This window comes from Cervus canadensis, chromosome 9 (genome assembly GCF_019320065.1).
Source record: "Cervus canadensis isolate Bull #8, Minnesota chromosome 9, ASM1932006v1, whole genome shotgun sequence".
NCBI lineage: Eukaryota > Metazoa > Chordata > Mammalia > Artiodactyla > Cervidae > Cervus > Cervus canadensis.
Window position 1 is genome coordinate 17,808,934 of NC_057394.1, and position 25,097 is coordinate 17,834,030.

A 25,097-nucleotide genomic window follows, 5' to 3' on the forward strand; every position below is an offset into this window, starting at 1 on the left:
TGCTGGGCTGGAGGAAGCACAAGCTGGAATCAAGACTGCCGGGAGAAATATCAATAACTTCAGATATGCAGATGACACCACCCTTATGGCAGAAAGTAAAGAAGAACCAAAGAGCCTCTTGATGAAAATGAAAGAGGAAAGTGAAAAAGTTGGCTTAAAGCTCAACATTCAGAAAACTAAGATCATGGCATCCAGTCCCATCACTTCATGGCAAATAGATGGGGAAACAGTGGAACTTGGCTGAATTTATTTTGGGGGGCTCCAAAATCACTGCAGGTGGTGATTGCAGCCATGAAATTAAAAGACGCTTACTCCTTGGAAGGAAAGTTATGACCAACCTAGACAGCATGTTAAAAAGCAGAGACATTACTTTGTCAACAAAGGTCCGCCTTGTAAAGGCTATGGTTTTTCCAGTAGTCATGTATGGGTGTGAGAGTTGGACTATAAAGAAAGCTGAGCACCGAAGAATTGATGCTTTTGAACTGTGGTGTTGGGGAAGACTCTTGAGAGTCCCTTGGACTGCAAGGAGAGCCAACCAGTCCATCCTAAAGGAGATCAGTCCTGGGTGTTCAGTGGAAGGACTGATGTTGAAGCTGAAACTCCAATACTTTGGCCATCTGATGTGAAGTACTGACTCATTGGGAAAGACCCTGATGCTGGGAAAGATTGAGGGCAGGAGGAGAAGGGGATGACAGAGGATGAGATGGTTGGATGGCATCACTGACTCAATGGACATAGGTTTGGGCAGACCCTGGGAGCTGGTGATGGATAGGGAGTCTTGGCGTGCTGCAGTTCATGGAGTCACAAAGAGTCAGACACAACTGAGCGACTGAACTGAATGGAAAATACACAAATTCAAACAATGGCAAACTGCAGCTTATACATTAGTAATCCTGGAACCTGCTCTGGTGATGGTTTTTTCCCAAGTTTAATTCTATAAATAGTGGACCAATCAAGTGCATTTTCCTCAGTGTCATAAATGTCTTGCAGTGAATGAAAACTCATGAAAAATAAGACACAGTGTCTTATTTCCCCCAGAATATGGATATAGGTGATGTTTATATTAATCTATCTTCATAAAGTTATACTCCAAAGATTAGAAAAAGCAAACTTTTAACTGCCAAAGATAATCTGAAACTACATTTGGTGGTAGGGATCAGTTCTATAAATATTTATTTTGGAAAAGTATTATAGAACAAGAACCAAACTCAGGCTTTACTTGAAGAACAAAGAAGACATACACTCCAAATTAAGAGACCAACAGATTGATGAGTGATGGCTGATAAATTATCTGACACTTTACAATGTCAGATAACAATACACCAAGGATGAGTCAGCAGTGTTTTTAATTTTTCATTTTTCCGGTATCCTAAATGCTAGAGCACGTCTATGAATGTGAACCTGAATTGTGTTCCAGATGGGACTCCGATCCCATGAAAAGGGAATTCTGAGTTAGGATTAAATATGATATTTGTAGGTAGTGTTAGCATGAAAAGTACATAAAATCTAAAGGGTAAGATTTGGATTGTGGTGCAAGTGGTTGGATTTGCTTAAGACTGACATCCTGACTCACACTTGCCTCTGACTTGGATCACATCCCATCACTAATTTGATTTTATACTTTCCTTTGAGTTTGTCCATATCTGCTTCATGAGGAAAAAGGGTTGTGAGGAGAAATGTTTTTCAAAAAATGTTAATTTCTGAGACTCTGTCTTCATTTATAAATCGGGGATGGTTATGAGAATATATGAATAGGAAGGCCCTCTGTAATGTAATGATAAAATCAAATTATATTAAGTTTGTAAAATGGGAAAAAAAGACAATAGAAGCAGAGACAATAAAGAGCTAAAACTAGAGAATCTGAAACCATACTAGATAATAGTATAATATTACTGTTAAATTTATTGATTAACATGCCTGTGTTAGGACATATAAGGGAATGTCCTTGTTTTTACAAGGTGTACATTTTTGTATTTAAAGGTGAAATCCAACTTTTAATAAACATTTCTACAACTTACAAACAATTGAGCAAAATATAGATTATATTGATGGAGAAAATATGGGAAGACACTAACAGCTGATGAACCAGGTGAAGGTGTGTATGTGTTCATCATAATATTCCTTCCATGTTCCTGTGATTTGAAAATTTTAAAACAATAAATTGGAGGCTTGGGACTCCCTGGTGGTCCAGTGGTTAAGAATCCAACTGCCAATGCACAGGACATGGGTTTCATCCCTGGTCCAGGAAGATCCACATGGCAAGAAGCAAGTAAACCCATGTGCCACAACTACTGAGCCCACACTCTAGAGCCCACAGGCTGCAACAACTGGCCTGCAGGCCACAGCTACTGAATCCTGTGTGCTCCAGAGTCCAGGTGTCACAACAGGAGAAGCCATGTCAGTGAGAAGCTGTGTCCTGCCACAAAGATTAGCCCCTGTTTGCCACAACTAGAGAAAGCCTGCAAGCAGCAATGAAGAACCAGCACAGCCAAAAGGGGGAAAAAAAAAAAATGGAGACCTGAAGCCAGACAGACTGGGCATAAGTCCTGCCTGGCTCTGCCAACTGGGCAAGTTACTAAACTTATTCTACCTTAGCTTCCTAAGCTCTAAGACTATATTATTGAGAGGGTAACAGGCAGGAAGGCCAGGGGTCTCCAAATGGAGGAAACAGGCTGCAAATGCCAGACATTTTTATCTCTCTTAAGCGGCAGGAGGAAACAAACTATTGATATTTTTTTCTTTCTCTATACAAATTTAAAAGGAGGTTTCTCTTAAAATGCTGTGTTGCCATGACACCTGGTTTCACCTGAAGCTAACTATTCTCAAAACTTGAGTTAACCAATACAGTTTTTCTTATGGAAATGTTTGTCTTAAGCTATGTTAATGTACTATGCATTTACCCCAGACTCTGTCTTCAAGTTGGTTCCGCCAAATGGCTCAACCTACTTGACAAACCAGTATGTTATATTCAGATATTGTTCCCCTAATCTATGTAAACGAAACTATTTGATGGTAATCTGCCCTTCTACAAGATTCAAGTCAATCGTTTTATGGCCCAGGATGAATCATCTGGTACCAAGATTATCATGAAATGCAATTTATGGATAAGGGGCCTGGTGCCATTCTGAGTTTTAAGACATTCCTTTCTTTTCATTAACAGACTGCTAGTGACTATATAATATCCAGCTGAAGACTAGCAGGGGATACTCTTTCTGCCCCCTTCTGATGCCTATGTCAGAAGCTTCCTCTATCTCCTTTATACTTTAATAAAACTTTATTACACAAAAGCTCTGAGCGATCCAGCCTTGTCTCTGACCCCGGATTGAATGTGTCTCCTCCGGAGGCCAAGAATCCCAGCATCTTATCATTCAGCAGCAACCTTTCATTATCATAATTATAAAGATGGGTACCTCCTAACATTGATAGAGTATAAAATGAATCAGTACATGTAGAATTTATGACAGATCAATAGATATTGCCCAATATTAACAATGCTGTCAGCTAGCCTCTCTTCATGTTCTGCTCCATTTTCCTCCTTTGCATGTGTCAGCACTGAGACCTTGTTACATATGCATTGACTTGTTTTCCATCTTCTCCAAGAGAACTTAAGCTCCAAGAGTAGAGATTTTGTCTTTTGATGACTGTGATAGCTCCGCAATCTGCAACACTGCCTGTCTAACAAGTTCTCAGGAGATATTTGTTGGCTGTATGAATGAAGGCATGACTGTATCTCATCGTGTAACACAATTGTTCCTATAAATTAGAAAATAAATCCACATATATAAATAATTTATACATAACACTATCTTCTTATTAAGTGTAAAAGGAATATATTATAACAATTAACTGGGTCCAAGATATCACAACCTCACACTTTAAACAGTGGAAAGCACTGAAAAAGTTATGATTTAAAGAAAATGAAGTAAATAATACTATTCAAAACTATACATCTCAGTACAGAATCCTTCAGACTGTTTTTGAGTTTGGGAAAATAACAGAATATAGCAAAATTGAAAAATAATACACTGAAATTGAAGGCACTCTATTTCTATCACCATAAACATTTTCAATGTAACCTACTACATGTACTCTATCTACCAACCAGGCACCAACACCCCTCACAGGAGATCAACACACATGTCAGATGGTTTCTATATTTTGTGGAACCTTCTTACTTTTCAAAAAGAAAGGCTGGTGTGGACTGAAGGAGACACTGAAATGCAATAAACAGATGGGGAAGAGCTTTTACTAGAGCAGGACCGGCAGTAAGGGAAGTAAGGGACTTAATAACTTAGTAAAGTTAGCCCGTTCACCTAACACAGGGCCCGGAAGTGGACATGTGACCTGTCCCACCGCAAGGACTGAACCGTGTGGTTCCTGATGCACAGGCTGCTGATGCCCAGGTTTCTGTATCTCGGTTTCCTGTGTGATGAAACACACTTCTGTCCGAACAGAGACACTATCAACATCGAACATTTGACTGCATGATTTCCTCCCCAGTTTTGACAGGACAGACCATATGCTTAACTTCATATCCCAGAATCCCAGCTGTTTTGTTTTCATTTTTTTAACAGAAGCGACACATTGGTGATTCATTTTGAGAGTTTGATCTACTGTGCTCTTTTAACCTTTGATTGATAAGGTGCTTCCTCTTCAGGTACATTCATGTTATACTTGTGGCATTATCTTGCTTCTTAGTGCCCCAATCAGCACTAATTAACTGAAGAATTTTTGTCACTTTATAGTAAGATGGCTAATTTACAGTAAATAAAAAATGTATTTTCAGCATATTTTGAAAAATAACCAAGATGAGATGGGCAGCATCCACTGGACTGCCTCCCTTCTGAATGTCCATCTCTCCCAAGGAAGGAGGAGGAAACAGGACTGCTGCTGCTGCTGCTAAGTTGCGTCAGTCGTGTCCGACTCTGTGCCACCCCATAGATGGCAGCCCATCAGGCTCCCCCATCCCTGGAATTATCTAGGCGAGAACACTGGAGTGGGTTGCCATTTCCTTCTCCAATGCAAGAAAGTGAAAAGTGAAAATGAATTCACTCAGTCGTGTCCGACTCTTAGCGGCCCCATGGACCACAACTTACCAGGCTCCTCCGTCCACGGGATTCTCCAGGAAAGAGTACTGGAGTGGGTCCCCAGTGCCTTCTCTGGGAAATAGGACTAGAGGACTTTAAAAGAGGAAAACATAGTGATTCCCTCCTACTCACTCACACTCAGGCCACCTCTGTGAGTTTGGGTTCACATGTCCAGTTTGGCACCACTTACACACTAATAACTATGGTTTTGAGTTCATATAAAAATTGACCTCACTGGTTAGTGATACCTCTTAGAGTGACAGGCTTTCCAGGTGGTATAGTAGTTATGAATCCTCCTTCCAAATTCAGGAGATGCAAGAGATGCGGGTTCAATTCCTGGTTTGGGAAGATCCCCTGGGGGAGGAAACAACAACCCATTCCAGTATTTCTTGCCTGGAAAACTCCATGGACAGACGAGTCTAGTGGGCTATAGTTCCACAGAGGGTCACAAAAAGTCAGACATGATCAAGCATGCACACACACACACTTAAGAGTGATAAATCACCCCATTATTTGATTTCTTCAGGAATTTTTATCACATATGTATGTTTTCAATGAAAGATTTGGTAGGTTTTCTTTAAAACAGTCATAAAGAAGCAATTCCTAGAGAAAAACAATGATGGGATGATTTCTCTAAGTGACATTACCAAAGTTAACACAGTAAATTCTTGAAGCAATATCCAAAAACCACATACTTCACTTTTGAAATAGACTCTTTTTATAGAAAGCTCCAAATGTAGTTTAAATAAAGGTAGATCTTAGTATCATCTACCCCTTCTACCACTTCATCATTTTTAGAATTTAGATAAAAGTTGCCTCTCTGTCCATGGAACAATGTGTTCTAAAATTCTGGAGTAATTTTTCTACCTGAGAATCTGTGAAAAAATATATCACCTGGGAAACAAATAGAAAAATAATTTACCAGTACTTCCAGTATTTTTCTTAAGATGTCATAATTTCACCATTAAACCTGTCCTGTGAATTCAAGATCAATTAGTTCAATTCAGTTCAGTCGTTCAGTCATGTCCTACTCTTTGCAACCCCATGGACTACACAATGCCAGGTTTCCCTGTCCATCACCAACTCCCGGAGCTTACTCAAACTCATGTCCATCAAGTCAGTGATACTATCCAACCATCTCATCCTCTGTCATCCCCTTCTCTTCCTGCCTTCAATCTTTCCCAGCATCAGGGTCTTTTCCAATGAGTCAGTTCTTCACATCAGGTAGCCAAAGCATTGGAGTTTCAGCTCCAGCATCAGTCCTACCAGTGAATATTCAGGACTGATTTCCTTTGGGATGGACTAGTTGGATTTCCTTGCAGTTCAAGGGACTCTTAAGAGTCTTCTCCAACACCAGAGTTCAAAGTCATCAATTCTTCGGTGCTCAGCTTTCTTTATAGTCCAACTCTCACATGATTACTAGAAAAACCATAACTTTGAGTAGAAGGAACTTTGTTGGCAAAGTAATGTAATATTTAAAGTAATATGCTGTTGAGATTGGTCACAGCTTTTCTTCCAAGGAGCTAGCGTCTTTTAATTTCATGGCTGCAGTCACCATCTGCAGTGATTTTGGAGCCCACCCCAAAAAAGTCTTTCAGTGTTTCCATTGTTTCCCCATCTATTTGCCATGAAGTGATAGGATCAGATGCCATGATCTTTGTTTTCTGAATGTTGAGTTTTAAGCCAACTTTTTCACTTTCCTGTTTCACTTTCAACTGCAGCTTCTTCAGCATTCTTCAGCAAGATCAGTGGATCATCCTATCTAATTACATTTGATAGTTAACTGCTCTTCCCTCTTCTCTTCTAGAATTTCACTATAGACTCAAAGACTTAAATGATCAGAGGTGCACTTCTTTGGGGGCAGGAAAAGGTAAAGCAATTGGCCCGATTTAGGAAAACAAAATCCTCACGTTGCTGGAAAGCCAGGTGGGTGTGTAAAGACTCAGTGCTGACATCCTTCAGAAACCAGAATTTCTGGCTGGAAATGTACGACCTCCATCCAAATCAGCCTGCTCACAGTCAAGGCTAATCTACATATTACAGACTTCAGAGCTTGCTTGGAAGGGTAACACCAAATGACAAATACATCAATTCAAAGCAACATGAACAATTACTCGGATTTGTGTAACAAAAAAAATTTAAAGAACTATGCCACACTTCTCTGAAATGAAGAGAGCAATAAAAATTTGGTAGTTATTTATGTCAAAGAGTGTTTTTCCTTTGTTTTCTCTAAGAGTTTTATTGGGTCTGGTCTTACATTTAGGTCTTTAATCCATTTTGAGTTTATTTTTGTATATGGTATTAGTTGCTGCTGCTGCTAAGTCTCTTCAGTCGTGTCCAACTCTGTGTGACCCCATAGACGGCAGCCTACCAGGCTCCTCTGTCCTGGAATTCTCCAGGCAGGGATACTGGAGTGGGTTGCCATTTCCTTCTCCAATGCATGCATGCATGCTAAGTCGCTTCAGTTGTGTCTGACTCTGTGCGACCCTATGAACAGCAGTCCACCGGGCTCCTCTGTCCACAGGATTCTCTAGGCAAGAATACTGGAGTGGGTTGCCATTTCCTTCTCCAATATGGTATTAAGGAGTATTCTAATTTCATTCTTTTACATGTAGCTGTCCAATTTTCCCAGCACCACTTATTGAAGAGATGTCTTTTCTCCATGCTAGATTCTTGACTCCTTTGTCATAGACTAGGTGACTTTATCTCTGGGCTTTTTATACTGTTCCATTGATCTATATTTCTGTTTTTTTGTGTGTCTGTGCCAGTACCATGCCATCTTGATTACTGTAGTTCTGCACTGAATTTGTCAAAAAGCTCATTTGGGTCTTTCTATAATATCTTATGTAATGAACTTTTTGGCCAACTTAATAATGTAGTCTGAAGTTAAGGAACCTAATCCCCAGCTTCATATTTTCTTTCTTAAGATTGCTTTGGCTATTTGGGATCTTCTGTGTTTCCACATAAATTGTAAAATTTTTTGCCCTAACTCTATGAAAAATGCCATTGGTGATTTGACAGGGATTATATTGAATCTGTAGATTCTTTGGGTAGTATAGTCATTTTCACAATATTGATTCTTCAAATCCAAGAATATATCTTTCAATCTGTTTGTGTCAACTTTGGTTTCCTTTGTCAGTAAATTACAGTTTTCTGAGTACTGATCTTTTGCCTACTTAAGTAGGTTTATTCTTATGTATTTTATTCTTTTTGTTGCAATGGTAACAGGATCCTTTCCTAATTTCTCTTTCTGATCTTTCATTGTTAGTGTATAGGAATGCACATGCTTACTTTTTAGAAGCACAAGACTGAGCTAGGTCCTATGAAAAATTAAAAGACTGTCTATGGTTTAGAAGTCTAGAGTTTCTGCCCTCAGTAGAATCAATTTGTAAAATGAGGGCAACACTAAATATTCAAACCAACAGCAAGATAATAGTCAAAAATGTTTCATGCAAGGGTAAGGGAATTCAAAGAAGTGGGGCAAGGGGAAACATGATACAAAAAATGACAGAAAATTCTCCAGAAATGAACCTCTCCATATAAAAGCTTAGCAAATTCTCCAGGGTTCCGTTACCTGCATTCATGCTTCAGCATTAAAATGACATAATCACCAACAAATAATCATTCTCATATTCCAGGGCTTCCCTGGTGGCTCAGACAATAAAGAATCTGCCTGCAATGTGGGAGATTCAGGTTCGATCCCTGGGTTGGGGAGATCCCCTGGAGGACAGAAAGGCAACCCACTCCAGTATTCTTGCCTGGAGAAGTCCATGGACAGAGGAGCCTGGCAGGCTACAGTCTGTGGGATCACAAAGAGTCAGATATGACTGCATGAATCTCTTTTTTCTATCTTCTTCTCGTATTCCAACTATAAAATATACTTTTATAGACACTTTACTATGAAACTTCCTCATTTTATTGGTCTGACCTCATTCACATCTTTCAGTTAATAATGAAAAACTACTACTGTCTCCACTTAGTAGATGTTCCCTAAGACCAGAGGAATAAAATGAACACTGGAAGGTGATTAGGGTAATGACATCACTAGATCACTAGTAGAATTTTATCCCATAGCTTTAACATCTAATTTAGTGCTCTGCAAAGGGCAAGATAATGTGCCTAGTCATTCAAGGTTTTAAGGAAAAAGCTAAAATGGAAACATGGCATTATGTTCTTGGTTTTCATCATCATTAATTAATAAACATTGTAAGTGTACACATGTCATCAGTGTTCTTATAGGAGGTAAACAAAGTCAGTTAAACTGTTAAGCTCCTCTTAATTACCTGCAATACTCAAAATGTACATGCATGGATACTGATGCTAACAGTTAATTATATTTAATATTAATAAATTACCTCTTCTAAGGCATTCCATAGTTCCTCATCTGTATGTTCATTAAAAGGATCCAGATTTTTCTTCATTGTTCCAGTGAATAAAACAGGTTCCTAAATGCCCCAAAATACTGAATGTCATTACCTTAACCACTTTTCATTATATCCCAATGCTTACAGAACATAATTAAAATATAAAATATCAAAATTACTATAATTATTAATAATCAAATTGCAAATGTATATTTAGAAAACATTATCTATAAAATAATTTTCCATGTACAAAGTGTGCTACAAAATATCCTCCAGACTATTGAACATTAAAAGAAGAAAAAAGTGTTGAAGAAGTTTTTTATCTTAAGAGAAAAACTGAAGAAGAGAAAGGATTTAATTCTTTGAAAAAAAAAAGGCTTCCTGGGACCATGGGCTTAAGCACACACATGCAAACTTAGGATATAATTACTGGAGAAACTTTACATCAAGATCTACATAAATTAATTGTCAATCTTAGTGTGACTGGGAAATATCAATAGCATGATTAGTTGAGGTTTCTGACTCAAAGCAAACCATTGTGACTCAAACCATTAAATATTTACACATTGGCACTGAAGAATAAACTAGGCTCTTTTCTCCGCTGGTCAAACAGTCTTCTAGGATATGGAATCTCTCCACTTGTGTGAAAGGAACATCCCCACACGTGCAAAGAGAAGTCATCTCCTGGGGTCTGCAGCACCTCTGTCCATGGAGAGATCTCCTCGGATTCTGCGTCAACCTGATCCCCACATTCTCCCACCTGTGTGTCAGGATGACCTGCCTCACAGAGCCTCCTTACTACTAACTGCAAGGTCAGGATGACCTGAAACCCATTATGACTGGGTCATAATAAAATTATTCAAATAACTTTTCCTGTTCAACTTTTGCAGGAGCCACAAGTAAACTGCCCTAGAAATGTATGTGTCCTTCCAAGTTTCAGGACTTCCCTGGTGGCTCAGAGGGTAAAACGTCTGTCTGCAATGCAGGAGACCCAGTTTCGATCCCTGGGTCAGCAAGATCCCCTGGAGAAGGAAATGGCAACCCACTCCAGTATTCTTGCCTGATGAATCCCATGGACGAAGGAGCCTGGTAGGCTGCAGTCCACTGGATTGCAAAGAGTCCAACATGACCGAGCAACTTCAATTTCCTTTCCTTTTTTCTAAGTTTCAAGAGAGAATCTTGTACAAAAGCTCCTGTAGGCCATTTACATTTTCCTCTGGAAGGCTCTAATAAGCCAGGCCACAAGAATAGGAGCAGCAGAGAAGAGCCCAACTGGTTCCTTTCAGTGAAGAGGGCAGAACAAGGGGATGCACATGTGTGGGAACAAGGGGAGACCTGACGCTTCCACAAGTGCCCGGAACTGCTCGGAATCACCAGCCTCAAAAATCCTGCCTGGCCTTGGGGCTAGACTTTCCTCCTCACTTCACAAAAGCCTGAGAAGATGAAAAAGACAGATATTTCTTTTTCCTAGTCATGAAGAAGAATGACACTCAGACAGCCTCCTATACCTTCTGTCAATATTGTCTCTGTTTTAAATCTGGTGAGTGACAAATGAATGAGAAGACTCAGGGTGTGCCACCAAAAAATGTGTATCCCTAAGCAAAATCCTATATAAAAAGACATTATATAGGAGCTTTATTGCACAAAGTTGATTAAGTGGCCAATATGCCTCCAAAGTGGTGAAATCACTGCTCATACATTTCAAAATGATTACTGAACTGAAAACTCCCAAAACGCAAATTTAAGGTCTTCCTTAAAATTCTTGAATTTAGGACCAAGACCAAACAACCATCTGTGCAATAGTAAGAGTTCCTTGTTAGGGGAACCATCATTCTACTTCAGAGTTTCACAAAACTTTTTTACTCTTTGTAATTATCAACCCTAAGATTCCTACATGCAGGCAATTTCTCATCCTTCAGTTGTTTCCATGAGGTTAAAACAGATGACATGGCCAATCAAGGGGAGGCTGCTCCCCAGTATTCCTCTTTTCTCCATCTTCACTTCATTTTCCAGATCCTTTCAGATAAGCAGCTGCTCCCTGAACATAATCTCAATCAGTGTTCTTTCTGGGAAACATACTTAACTACTTCAGATCCTCAGCACAAAGGATGAACATACATCCTTTGTTCATCAACCTACTTTGTACATCAGCCTACTTCAGATTCTCAGCACAAAGGATGAACATACATCCTACTTGCTCTGTTCAAGGAAATAACTTACGAGGAGCTTTCATTTTTGCTCATTCCTGAATTTTGAACACAAACTGAGGAGTACCTTCTTAAAAACACAGTATTCATCTTCAAAAGATCCCCCCAGGACTGATGGTCTATGTCTCTACTCCCCTGTCTCTGGTTCCTACCCAGATCCTTGCTGCTATCCCCTTTCCCCCAATTCTGATCTGCTCATGCAGGGTCAGCAGGATGGTGGGATGAACCTGGGAGAGAGGTAGACAGAGGACCCCAGAAGCTCGCTGCTGCTCCAAGGATCACAGGGCAGCCAGGGAAGATGCTGCGAGTTCATTATCTGAGTGGCTCACCCGAGTGGGGCAACTCAAAGAAACAGCCCTGGGCTCCCCTTCTGCAGAGTCTGCTCTCAGCTCCCCAGGTTCCCTAAATTAGGGTGTTGAGATACAAGCATCACTGCTTCCTACTCATTTGGGGGGAAGAGAGATTTAAGTTCTCTGCACTTAGACAAGTTAACTTCATGTAACCAAACCAACAGACTTTCTTCATCTCTGAGCCAGTAAGACATTGTAAAGACAAAGGGCTCTTGATTCAGGAGGGATAAGATTTTGAGTATGTTTTCCTGACACTTATTAGTCCAAGACACATAAACAAATAAACCCATTTCAAAACTGATACTGTCCAAATAAGGGACAGGACAGTAGGAGTAGTATCTTTTGGCTTTGCTCCATACTTATTCACTTTTGTTATGGTTTGGGGAAAACTTTTGAGGATTTTTTAACATAAAATGTTATGTTATGTTATGTTATGTTATGTTATGTTATGTTATGTTATGTTATGTTAAAAAATTCAGGAAAATATCTGATGAGAACATCATTTAGTTCAACTAACATTTATTGAAAAAAAATAAACTTGGAGTCAGACAATTCTCAGTTCTGATTTTACTGCTCATAGTTATTAGACTCAGGGTAAATTATTAACCTTCCCAAGATTTACTGCAAACTGGGGTTAGCCTTGCAGGGCTGCTCTGAGAATCTGGAATAACAGGGAAGCTCCTGCTGTGATGCTAACATGGACCAGAAGCCCCCAGCAGGGGGACAGTGATAAAAGGCCGTGTTTGTCAAAATGCAGGTGCAACGAATGGATCAGGAAATCAATTTTGTGCCTTGTGACCATCATTTTATCATTTATATGAACTAGAATAGAACTGGTATCACAGAAAATATCAGAGCACAGAGCAAGAGTAATGTTATTTGTGAAATTTTTGTTCCTCTGTGTGTATGTGTGTATGCACACAGAGGCACATGGATCATGATACAAATCAACTGTACGTGAACCACACTCAACACCCACATGAAGGCACAAGCAGAGTAATTTGCTGCCCAGGCTCTGGAGCTGGGAATCTCTTTAAATTTGAACCCTGTTAGTATATTTTGGAAATTAATACCTTGCTGGTTGCAACATTTGCACATATTTCCTTCCCTCCCAGAGGCTGTTGTTTCAGTTTTATTTATGGTTTACTTGGTGCTTCGATTCTTTTAACTAGGCCCCCTTTATTCTTGCTTCTGTTTCCATGACTTTAGGGGACAGATCCACAAACATATTGCTGTGATTTATGTCAAAGAGTATTCTATGTTTTCCTCTAGGATCTTGTCTTACAAATCTTTAGGTCTTTAATTTATTTTGACTTTATTTTTGTCTATGTTATTAGAGAAAGTTCTAATTTCATTCTTTTACATATAGTTGCCCAGATTTTCTGGCACTATTTATTGAGAGACTGTCTTTAATCCATTAATATTCTTACCTCTTTTGTCTTAGATTAACTGACCATAAGTGCGTGGGTTTATACCTGGGTTTTTTATCCTGTTCCATTAATCTATGTGCCTGGTTTCTGTGACAGGAACATACTTTTCTTTATTGTGTCTCTGTAGTACAGTCAGAAGTCAGAGATTTTGAATCCTCCTGCTGTGTTCTTTCTCAAGATGGTTTTGGCTATTTGAGGTCTTTCCTGTCTCCGTATAATTTTTTAAAATTTCTTTTGTTCTAGTTCTGTGAAAAATGCCATTGGTAATTTGATAGGGATTGCACTGAATCTGTAAATTGCCTTGTATAGTTTTGTCATTTTTAACAATATTGATCCTTTCAATCTAAGAACACAGTATAACTTTCCATCTGTCTGTGTTGTCTTCAATTTCTTTCATCAGCGTCTTATAGATTAAGGGTCTTTTGCCTTCTTAGGTAGGTTTATTCTTAGTTATTCCTAGCATTGTTTTTATTTTTTATTTTTTTCCCTTTGACATGATGCCCAATGAGGTTGTTTCCCTAATTTCTCTTTCTGATACTTTGTTTTAGTCTATATAAATGCAAGAGATTTCTGTATATACAACAGTTATACAGCTCAATATCAAAGACAGAAACAACCCAATCAAAAAATGGACCAAAGATCTAAATAGACATTTCTCCAAAGAAAAATACAGATGGCCGAAAGGCATATGAAAAGATACTCAACATCACTAATTATTAGAGAAATACAGATCAAAACTACAATGAGGTATGACTTCACACTGGTCAGAATGGCCATCATGAAAAAGTCTGCAAATAATAAATGCTGGAAAGGGTGTGGAGAAAGGGTACCTTCCTACACTGTTGGTGGGAATGGAAACTGGTGCAGCTATTATGGAAAACAATGTGGAGGTTCCTTAAAAAGCAGAAAAAGAGTTCCCATGTGATCCAGCAACTCCACTCCTCAGCATATATCCAGAAATAGATAAAAACCCTTATTCAAAAAGATACATGCACCCAAGTGATCACAGCAGAACTACTTAACAACAGCCAAGATATGTCCATAGACAGATGAATGGATGAAGAAGATGTGGAGTATACTCACACATGCACACACAATGGAATATTATCAGCCATATAAATGAAACAAATAATGCCACTTGCAGCAACAAGGAAGGACCCAGAGATTGTCAGGCTAAGTGAAGTAAGTCAGACAGAGAAAGACAAACATCATATGAGGTCGCTTATATATGGAGTCTTAAAAAATGATAGAAATTAACTTATTTACAACCCAGAAATAGACTCACAGACATATAAAACAAATAATGGCTACCAAAGGAAAAGAGATAGGGAGGGATAAATTAGAAATCTGGTAATAATGGATACACACTACTATATACAAAAAGATTAAAAGGATCTACTTATAGAACAGGGAACTATATGTAATATCTTGCAATAACCTATGATAAAAGGATCTGAAAAAATATGTGTGTATATACATGCATATATATAATTATATATATAAATATATATATCTGAACCTCTTGGCTGTACTACTGAAACACTGTGAATCAACTATGCTTCAATTTAAAAAAATAAACAGACATACACAAAATAAATCCTGACTCTGTCCCTTACTTGATAAGTGGGATAAGCTCCTAGTGCCTCAATTTTTAAATCTGTCAGGTAAGGATAACAAAAGAATTGTGAGAATTAAGCAGGAAGTAGTAGGATAAGTGGCTAAGACATGTTAATCATTCCACAAACATTAGGAATTATCAATACTCATGTAACTTGCCAAGGATTATAACAAGCACTAGAGGAAGAGACATGAGAAATATAGGCTCTTTCCTCAAGGAAATGAAGAAAAGAGTTGAGAGTGTGAGGCAGGCTGAGAAGGCCACAGGTCTTGGTGTATAAGTAAGTAAATGAGAAAGTACCAGTGTGTATAAGGTGGTGATCAGGAGAGAAACTGGTGGGAGGGGAGCCAGAAATCAAAGTACAAAAAAATGCTAATCTGTCTTCTTGCTCTCGGTGGAAAACATCAGATACATTTCTCTGTTACACTTTTCCCCAAAATTCCTACTGTGTTTTTTGTTTCTTTGCTTTACTGTTTATATTTATAAAAATAACTTAGTTTATACTGTAACAATAAAGAAAATAACCAAGGACTATAAACACATAAGCAGAAATTAAAGTCACGCCAGAAGGTGTTACTCTTTTTACTTAAGCAGAAATAATACCCAAAGGTCTGTGCCCTGAGCCTTAAGAATAACAACAGTTCTTATTGACTGAACTTTCCTAAGAACTAGACACGGGCACAAACATTTTAATACCCCGTTACATCTTCACAGCAAATCTGTGTGACAATGATTCCCAGAACTGATTTAAGGATGAGGATGCTGAAGCCTGGCAGCCAAGTGACGTCTTCAAGGTCCCACAGTCATATGAGGCAGAGCAGGAGTAAGACTATGGGTCATGTTGACACTCGGTCTACACTCTTACACATTCTACCCCTGTCTGCCTTCTAAATGGTTTCCTGGGATCCTTTACACATTGCAAGTTCTCTCTAGATTCTCTCTCTTTGATCAACCAACATTGCACCTTGGAGAAAAAGGCATATAAAGTGGAATTTAGATGGATACAAGTTCAGTTCAATACAGTCACTCAGTCATGTCCCATGGACTCTTGGGTGCCTCCACCTTTTTGCTGTTGAGAATAATGCTGTTATAACATGCATGTAGAGGTATCTCTTCAAGACCTTTCTTCCAATTCTTTTGCATTTAATATCTAAAATAGGATTGCTAGGTCATATGACAATTCTATCTTTAACTTTTCTGAGCAAACACCAACTTGCTTTCCACAGTGGCTGTACTATTTTACATTCCTACAAGCAATGAATAAGTTTTCTAATTTCTCTACATCTTTGCCAACACTTGTCATTCTCTTTTTCTCTCTCTTTTCTGACAGCAGACATCTTAAAGGTTGTGATGTGGCATTTCATTATAGTCTGAAAAGAATATCTTGGTTTCAAAAGTACTTAGAGTAATTCCAGGTATTTTAGAGGCCACGGGTAGGTAGCAACTGCTGTACCCAAGCCCACATTCTCCTTCCCTTTGGGTGCCATGTTCTATATGCTTCCTAATAAACAGGCATTTCAGGGCATATTACACCCACATTCTAGGAAGCACAATTGCCTGGCTCATTTTGTCTCATCTCCTTTCTGTTTTTCATCTCAAGAGGGTATTTTTCTGAGCTTCCTTTGATGAGCAGATGATTATCCAGTATATTTTTAAAAATTCAAATTCTTCTTTTTTAAATCAGTAAGTCTGTCCAAGCAGAGTGCAGGATGGAAGATGAGGACACATAATCTAGGTTGCCCTTGGCTATATACCTGGAGGATAGTAATTTCTCAGTAAATATTCACCAAATTATGTTGAGTAAATTAACCACAAGGAATGACAGGAGTGTCTACACTGCATATAATCCAGTCTCCAAAACACTCTCTGAAAGTTATACTTCTTTACGATGCAGAAGATAAGAAAACAGAATCAGAGTCCAGGAAAGGACTGGCCAATGGCCAGCTCAGTGCTCCACCATCACAGCAGTCACATCTGGGTATGTGAAGCACTTCACACTTTGTGACCTATTTTGTTTTCACAACAGCTCAAGGGGTTGGTACTGTTAGTTACCTTGTAAGAGAGAGAAAACTGAGGTACATAGAGACAGAATTCTCAGTTACCTGCTCTACCTCCCTATTCTACACTGTCTCCCTGGTGAAAATTATTTATTAATGGATGAACTGTCAATGTCTCCCCAGCATCTATATACCCTGTAATTCTCAAAGCTCAACAGTTTCACAGAAAGTCCTCCAAGGAGATAATCACCTTGGAAAAGATGTCCTCATTTCCCACAGCAAAATTCCATCTGTAAAACACTTAAAAGTCATGTTTCCCTATAGGAACCTCTCCAGAACTAGACAAGCCATTTATCCTTTGATTCTCAGAATTATGTGATCATCAGTGGATAAAATTGTGGCAACTGAGGAAGACTGAGTCCAGAAATCTATCTCAGTAAGTTATTAAATCACATGCACACAAACTAACGAATGAACAAAGAAACAAAACATGGTATCCGATGAAAATGTCTGTTGAAAATACCTGATGCTAAAAATGTGCTCTATTGGGGAAAAAAGGATCAATCCTTTCATGTAATTTGAAAATAAAAATCCAATTAAAAGCAATTAAACTTATACTCTTTATTAAAAGAACATGTGAGAATGCTCTGATGTGCATACCTGAGGTGCAACTGACATTTTCTTCCTTAAATCATGAAGTCCAATGTTGGTGGTCCAGATCCCATCAATCCAAATGTCAGGTTCTTCAGGTTCTGATAATCTGAAAAGAGCAGTGATGAGGGAACTTTTTCCAGCTCCTGTTCTTCCCACAATGCCACGCTGTAAAGAGACCCAGGGAAATTAAACCCTGATTGTTGAAGATGAATTTTTAAAGTTCTATTATATATGAAGTGTAGTCTATAGTTTCTCAAGCATGGTCTTGGTGACATTTGGGTCCAGATAATTCATTGTTGGGGCGTCTGAGGACTGTCATGCATATTGTAAGATGTTTGACAGCAGCAATGAACTCTACCCACTAGATATCAGATGAAATGCCCAAATTGTAGCAACTGAAAATGGCAGATATTTACAAGTGTCCCTGGTTGAGACCACCATCAACCCAAGCATATGTAATATAAACGTGAGTGATTTTTATGCCTTCTTACAGTTTTATTTATTTATGTAGTATTATTCAGATTTCCCTGGAAGTGAAAGTGAAGTCACTCAGTCGTGTCCTACTCTTTGCGACCCCATGGACTGTAACCTACCAGGCTCCTCCATGGGATTTTCCAGGCAAGAGTACTCAAGTGGGTTGCCATTTCCTTCTCCAAAGGATCTTCCCAACCCAGGGATCGAACCCAGGTCTCCTGCATTGTAGGCAGATGCTTTACCGTCTGAGCCACCAGGGAAGTCAGATTTCCCTGAGGGAAAGCTTAATATGCTAAAAATTGTTTGTTTTCTGTGATTATCACATAGTATACATTATGTGGTAGGTTAAAAGGGGGAGACATATATTGTGTGTGGTGTATATGTATACATGTGTATGTATGAGTGTAATTAACTAATATTCATAAATAAAGCAAGAAGATAAAAAAAAAAAATCTGCTGGCAATGAAAAAACAGCCGTCTCCTAAGTGGTGCATAAGAAGTCAGTTTTTAAATTAGCTTTATTCCTACTGCTTGGGTAATTTGACCTTGAGAATTACATGGGTAATTTTACAGATATGTCAACAAGTCACCAAGTGTTATACATAAACAAGTACTCACTTTCTCAGGAATCTTTTAAGAGGAGTTATTTGGTAGAAAAATGAAATCACTTCCTGATATTAAATATCTTAATTATACTTTATCTTGAAACAACTTAAAATATAAAATAGATAAAATGCACATAATGAGATTAAAAACAACACAAAGAAAATTTGCTATTTACATGGGACCTTTCATCAGAGCAGTACAAAAGGCAGTTTATTAAAAAATTAATACTTACAATTGAATTTTGGAAAAATAAAAAATACATATCATGCCAGTCTATTTATTAATACCAAAACAGAGAGAAATTAAATGACTAACAATAAGGGTAAAGAATCTATAGTGCAGATTAAATGTTGGTAAGGAATAAAACTGCATTCGAATATGTATGCAGAAACTGGTCTCTTTTACCAATGAGTTTGAAAGTGAAAGAAAGTATTAGTCACTCAGTCTTTTTTTTTTTGTTTTGGTGGAGAGATAATGTGGTTTATTTTTTAATTTTTTATTTTTTTCCATTTATTTTTACTGGTTGGAGGCTAATTATTTTACAGTATTGTAGTGGTTTTTACCATACATTGACATGAATCAGCCATGGATTTACATGTACTCCCCATCCAGATCCCCCCTCCCACCTCCCTCCCCACCCCATCCCTCTGGGTCTTCCCAGTGCACCAGGCCCTAGCACTCAGTCTTGTCCGGCTCTTTGTGACCCCATGGAATGTAGCCCGCCAGGCTCCTCTGTTCATGGAATTCTCAAGGCAAGAATAGTACAGCAGGTTGCTGTTTCCTACTGCAGGGGATCTTCCTGACCCAGTGATGAAACCCAGATCTCCTGCCTTGCAGGCAGATTCTTTTCCATCTGAGCCACCAGGGAAGCCCAACTGCAAATTCCCTGAAGGAAGCTTCCCTAGAGATGACTTCATCTCTATTTAGAATCTGGAATTGATGATGGTGTAAGACATGATTTTGATCATTTGTAATCAGTAAAATTTTAAAACTCATAGCTTTAAATGGAACAACTAAATCTTTCTGAGCAATATAATCAGAATTCTTGGAAATTTTCATATTTTGATTTGAATCATATTTTCTGATTTGAATCTCTAAAGTTTTGCATCTTAGTCTGTCAAATCAATCATGGCATTTCAAAGCAGAATTTATCTTTAAAGAGATTAAACATAAGAAAAAGTGGGTTTAGCTAATTTTATTATCTTACAAAGATAATACAATGTCTATAAGAGACTTTGTTGTTGTTGTTTAATCACTCAGTCACGTCCAATTCTTTGCGACCCCATGGACTGCAGCATGCCAGGCCTCCCTGTCCTTCATCATCTCCCCAGGCTTGCTCAAACTCATGTCCATTGAGTCAGTCAGTGATGTGATCCAACCATCTCATCTTCTGTCATCCCCTTCTCCTCCTGCCTTCAATCTTTCCCCTCAGGGTCTTTCCCAATGAATTGCCTCGTCTCATCAGGCAGCCAAAGTATTGGAGCTTCAGCTTCAGCATAAATTTTTCCAATGAATATTCAGGATTGATTTCCTTTAGGATTGACTGGTTTGATCTCCTTGCTGTCCAAGGGACTCTGAAGAGTCTTCTTCAACACCACAGTTCAAAAGCATCAGTTCTTCAGTGCTAGCCTTCCTTATGCCCCAACACTCACATCCATACATGACTACTGCTTTGATTTATAGACTTTTGTTGGCAAAGTAATATCTCTTCTTTATAATACACTGTCTAGGTCTGTCATAGAGTTTTCTTCCAAAGAGCAAGCGTCTTTTAATTTCATAGCTGCAATCACCGACCACAGGGATTCTGGAGCCCAAGAAAATACAGTCTGTCACTGTTTCCATTGTTTCCCCATCTATTTGCCACAAAGTGATGGGATTGGATGCCATGATTGTCGTTTGTTAAATGTTGAGTTTTAAGCCAGCTTTTTCACTCTCCTCTTTCACTTTCACTCTTTAGTTTTTTTCACTTTCTGCCATAAGTTTGGTGTCATCTGCATAACGCATAACTGAGTTTATTGATATTTCTCATGGCAGTCTTGATTCCAACTTGAGCTTCAATCAGCCCAGCATTTCACATGGTACTTTGCATATAAGTTGAATAAGCAGGATAACAATATACAGCCTTGATGTACTCTTTTCCCAATTTTTAACCAGTCTTTTATTCCATGTCCAGTTCTAACTCTTGTTTCTTGACCTGCATACAGGTTTCTCAGCACATTTTGTACCTTATTTTAAACCCTAATCTGTATAATACAGATGGGCCATTCTGTGCACACAGGCAGGTTGTAGTGTGTACATATGTGGCTCACATGTATGTATATGTAGAACTCAAAGATATTTTGGATTTGGTTTCAGACAACTTTAATCATGTGAAAAATCACAGAATAAAGAAAGTTATGTGAATTTTTTGTTTCTCTGTTCAAATAAATTTATGTTTATACTATATTGTAGTCTGGGGGGGAAAGGGACGACAGAGGATGAGATGGCTGGATGGCATCACCGACTTGATGGACATGAGTTTGAGTAAACTCTGGGAGTTGGTGATGGACAGGAAGGCCTGGCGTGCTGTGATTCATGGGGTCGCAGAGTTGGACACGACTGAGTGACTGAACTGAACTGAACTGAAGTGTACAATAGCATTATATATTAAAATGATGTACAACCTTAATTTTCAATAGTTTATTGCTAAAAGAATACTAACCATCATCTGAACCTTTAACATTAAAATACACTGATACAGATCAGATTAACAAATATAATAATAATGAAACAGTTTGCAATATTGCGAGAATTACAAAAATGTGACACAGAGACATGAAGTTAGCAAATGCTGTAGGAAAAATGGTGCCAATATACTTGCTTGACACAGTGTTGTCATAAATGTACAATTTGTTTTAAAAAATGCATTATCTGTGAAGCACAATAAAACAGGTGTGCCTATATTTCTGGGTGTTCTCATACACAAATCAACACACATCAGGACACAGCTGAAAACTGTATCTGTGAGAATGTGTGTATGCTCCCATGTTATCAGCTCCACTGAAACTGATCTATCTGTGCAAACAAGAACATTTGTAGACTTTGAATAAGCGGGCTGAGATATGTAGGGGCACCGAGGACTGCTCATAACCACAGGACTGTGAACTCCATACTCCAGTGAGGAGAATAAAAGAAAGAAAAAAAAAAACACAAGAAAACGGGGGTACTTGCCTGGCAGTCCAGTGGTTAAGATTCAGTGCTTCCTCTGTAGGAGGTGTGAATTCAATCCCTCATCAGAGAACTAAGATCCCACATGCAGCATGGCCACAGGCCCCCCGCAAAAGAAAAAGGCAACTAAAAGAAAATCTGGCTCTGGCTATCCTGCAGTTCAGTCACCAAAACTATAGTCTGAATGTCTCTTCTGGGTAACCAAAGGGTTTTACCGATTACCCATGGAGAGTGTCACCAGTATCAGTAAGCTCACATTCTTCAATCGAAAGACATTTGGAGGGCTTTCCTGGTGGCTCAGTGGTAAAGAATCTACCTGCCAGTACAGGAGACATGGTTTCAATTCCTGGTCCAGGAGAATCCCACATGCCACAGAGCAACTAAGCCTGTGTGCCACAACTATTGAGCCTGCACTCTACAACACGGGAACCAAAACTACTAAGCCACATGTCACAACTACTGATGCCCTCACATCCTATGGACTGTGCCCTGTAACAGGAGAGGCCACCACAATGAGAAGCCCAGGTACACAACTAGAGGAGTCCCCGTTCACAGCAACTAGAGAAAAGCCCGAGCAGCAACAGAGACCCAGCACTGTCAAGAATAAATAAATAAAATTATAAAGACACTTGGAGAAAATCTTATTTTATTTGTTTTGAAATGGCCCCTTTCTGTTTTTCCAACCAGGTTGGTCCCTGATGATGACACCAACTTGTTAGACATTTGCACCTGGATTTCTCTGCACACACCAAACTCAACATAATCAATACCCAATGCCCCACACAAAGCAACCCTTTCCTCCGTCTTTCCCACGTTACTCTCATGACTTCATTCCCAGGCTCAGGGGCTTAACTGTCCACCTTACTTCCCTGAATCCAGGACGGTGCCAAGCCCTGAAGACTCGACTCTTGCAGTGTGTTATGACTCAGTTCCTCATTTTAAGATCTACAGTCAGCACTGGAGTGCCATGCTGCATTACCTTTTAAAAACAAGTTAAAACAAACTTTATGATTTATAATAAACTATGCTTTATGGTTACGATCCTTAATCATAATCAGTGCAAATAAATTTGAAAAGTAAATAATAGCTATACTCAGCACTCTGAAAAAAACATTTTCAAGATGATGTTTTTACTTTCTAGACTTCTGTATGTGTCCCTAAAGACACAAGTTCCCATATATAAACAAAATGGGATTAATGTGAACATACTGCTGTGTGTTTTCATTTATTATTTCATAAGAATATTTATTTTAATGGCTACAAAATATCACAGTACATGTGATCATTTAACAAACCCCCTACTGCTGGATATTTAGGCAGTTTCCAATAATTTGCTATTATAAATAATCTGCTAAATATCCTTGAAACTAAATCTTTTTTTTTGCAAATACTCTCAAGGATTTCCTTTAGATAAATTCTCAGATGTGGAACTGCTGAGAATCAAGTATGAATATTTTCAGAGGAAGCTGTTAAGCCGTTAACCTATTCTCCAGAAATATGATACCATTTTCTACTCCCACTTAATTCCCTGCACATTCACAAACCCAAGTGTTATATCTTTGTTTTAACTGACATCAGTTTGGTTCCAAAAAGTGGAATCACTTTCCCAGGACATTTTCCTGGAGGCACAACAGCTCCAGGCTCCCCACCTCCCGCATCTGCCCACTCTGGTCCTCAGGCTCTCACTTCTCAGATTAAACTCCCTAAGGCCATGGGCTCCATGCCTATCACTCCACCCCAGGATGTTTCTTTTACAAAACTGTTCCCACTAACCTCTCCATCCTTCATGTCCACAAGTCACCTTCTTTGGGCGACTCAGGAGTTGTCAGAGTTGAACATGAAAATGTCTGCTGCACACCTGGCAGCTGATTTTCCTGAATGCTCTGCAGGCGCCTAGTTCTTCACTCACTAGATCAGGGCATCATGCTTTTGCTTATGTTGACCCCACCTCCTAAAGAACTTTCACATGCATTTCTGCTGAATGCATCTCCACCTGCTGAAACCCTAACCACACATCACTAAGTCTGCCTCACATGCCTAAATCCTTGGAAATGCTCTCCCTGTCCCTCAGGTGGGCTTGTCCCAACCCTAACAGATGTTATGTTGTTTTCGTAAAAACCTCTATAAAAATTATGATCTTTTTCTAGCTTACAAAGCTAATATAGTCATTTTCTTGTTTCTTCAGATGAACTGTAAATGTTGACAGCAGGATCTGTATTGGATTTGACTGTCTTATTTGTATTACATGTGGTGTCCTGAGAAAAAGAAGCTTCCATTGGGAACTGAGATTTTTAACTCAGGCCAGACAAACTTATGGAATATCTATTACCGTATTATTTAGGTATATGATAAACCAAACAGATAAATATAACAGATGGATCCTACAGCTATAGATACAACTTCAAATGGCCAACACCTCTTTTCTCATGGAATAGACAACTTTCGGGTGTAAGTGGTTATGGTCATTTAACACCCATTGAAATGATGGCCATCTTTATCCAAGCAATTACTCTGATCCCCATGCTGGGTGCCTTACATGTCTTATCTTGTTTAAGTGTACAACAAACCTACAGGTTACTTCCTATAGCTTCCATTTTGCAAAAGAAAAGATTGAGGCTTAGTTAGATGAATTAGTCTGCCTGAAATGTCAGAGCCCATAAGTCACAGGATGGGACTCAAATCCACATCCTCAGGCTCTTCTCCATCTGCTGATGGCCTCCTTATCACCTGGATAGCCTGGTACCTTCTCATGTCCCTTTGTGTAGCCAGAACAGAGAAAGTGGGGAGAAGTATAGCTGCAGTTAAAGGCACAGGCCTAACATAGAGATCCTACAGCCAGAGAATTAAAGCATGGTGTGAATATTGGCATGTACCTAATGAGTGTGCCTGAGGGCAGGTGAGTCAGCTGTCAGCAGGAAGAACCAGCACCCACAGCTGGGCTGAGACAAACCTGCAGCTGATGGGGCACACGGTGCCTGGGGAACAGACCAGACAGACCCCGTGCTCTGCTTGGGGCAGTAAGATTCATATTTCATCCCGTCAGGTGGTGAAAGAGCCACACCTACTCTCAGCAATCTCTGACTGCCTCACTTAGCTATCTCTG

At 39.0% G+C, this 25,097-nt stretch overlaps 1 protein-coding gene across 1 annotated transcript in view; it reads right to left on the reverse strand.

The window, feature by feature from the left end:
* LOC122447590 (ATP-binding cassette sub-family C member 4-like) overlaps positions 1–25,097 on the reverse strand; it is a 134,194-nt gene that overhangs the window by 11,915 nt on the left and 97,182 nt on the right. Inside the window, 2 exon segments of the mRNA XM_043478288.1 lie at positions 9,443–9,532; positions 17,714–17,872. Coding sequence (XP_043334223.1) covers positions 9,443–9,532; positions 17,714–17,872 — 249 coding nt within the window.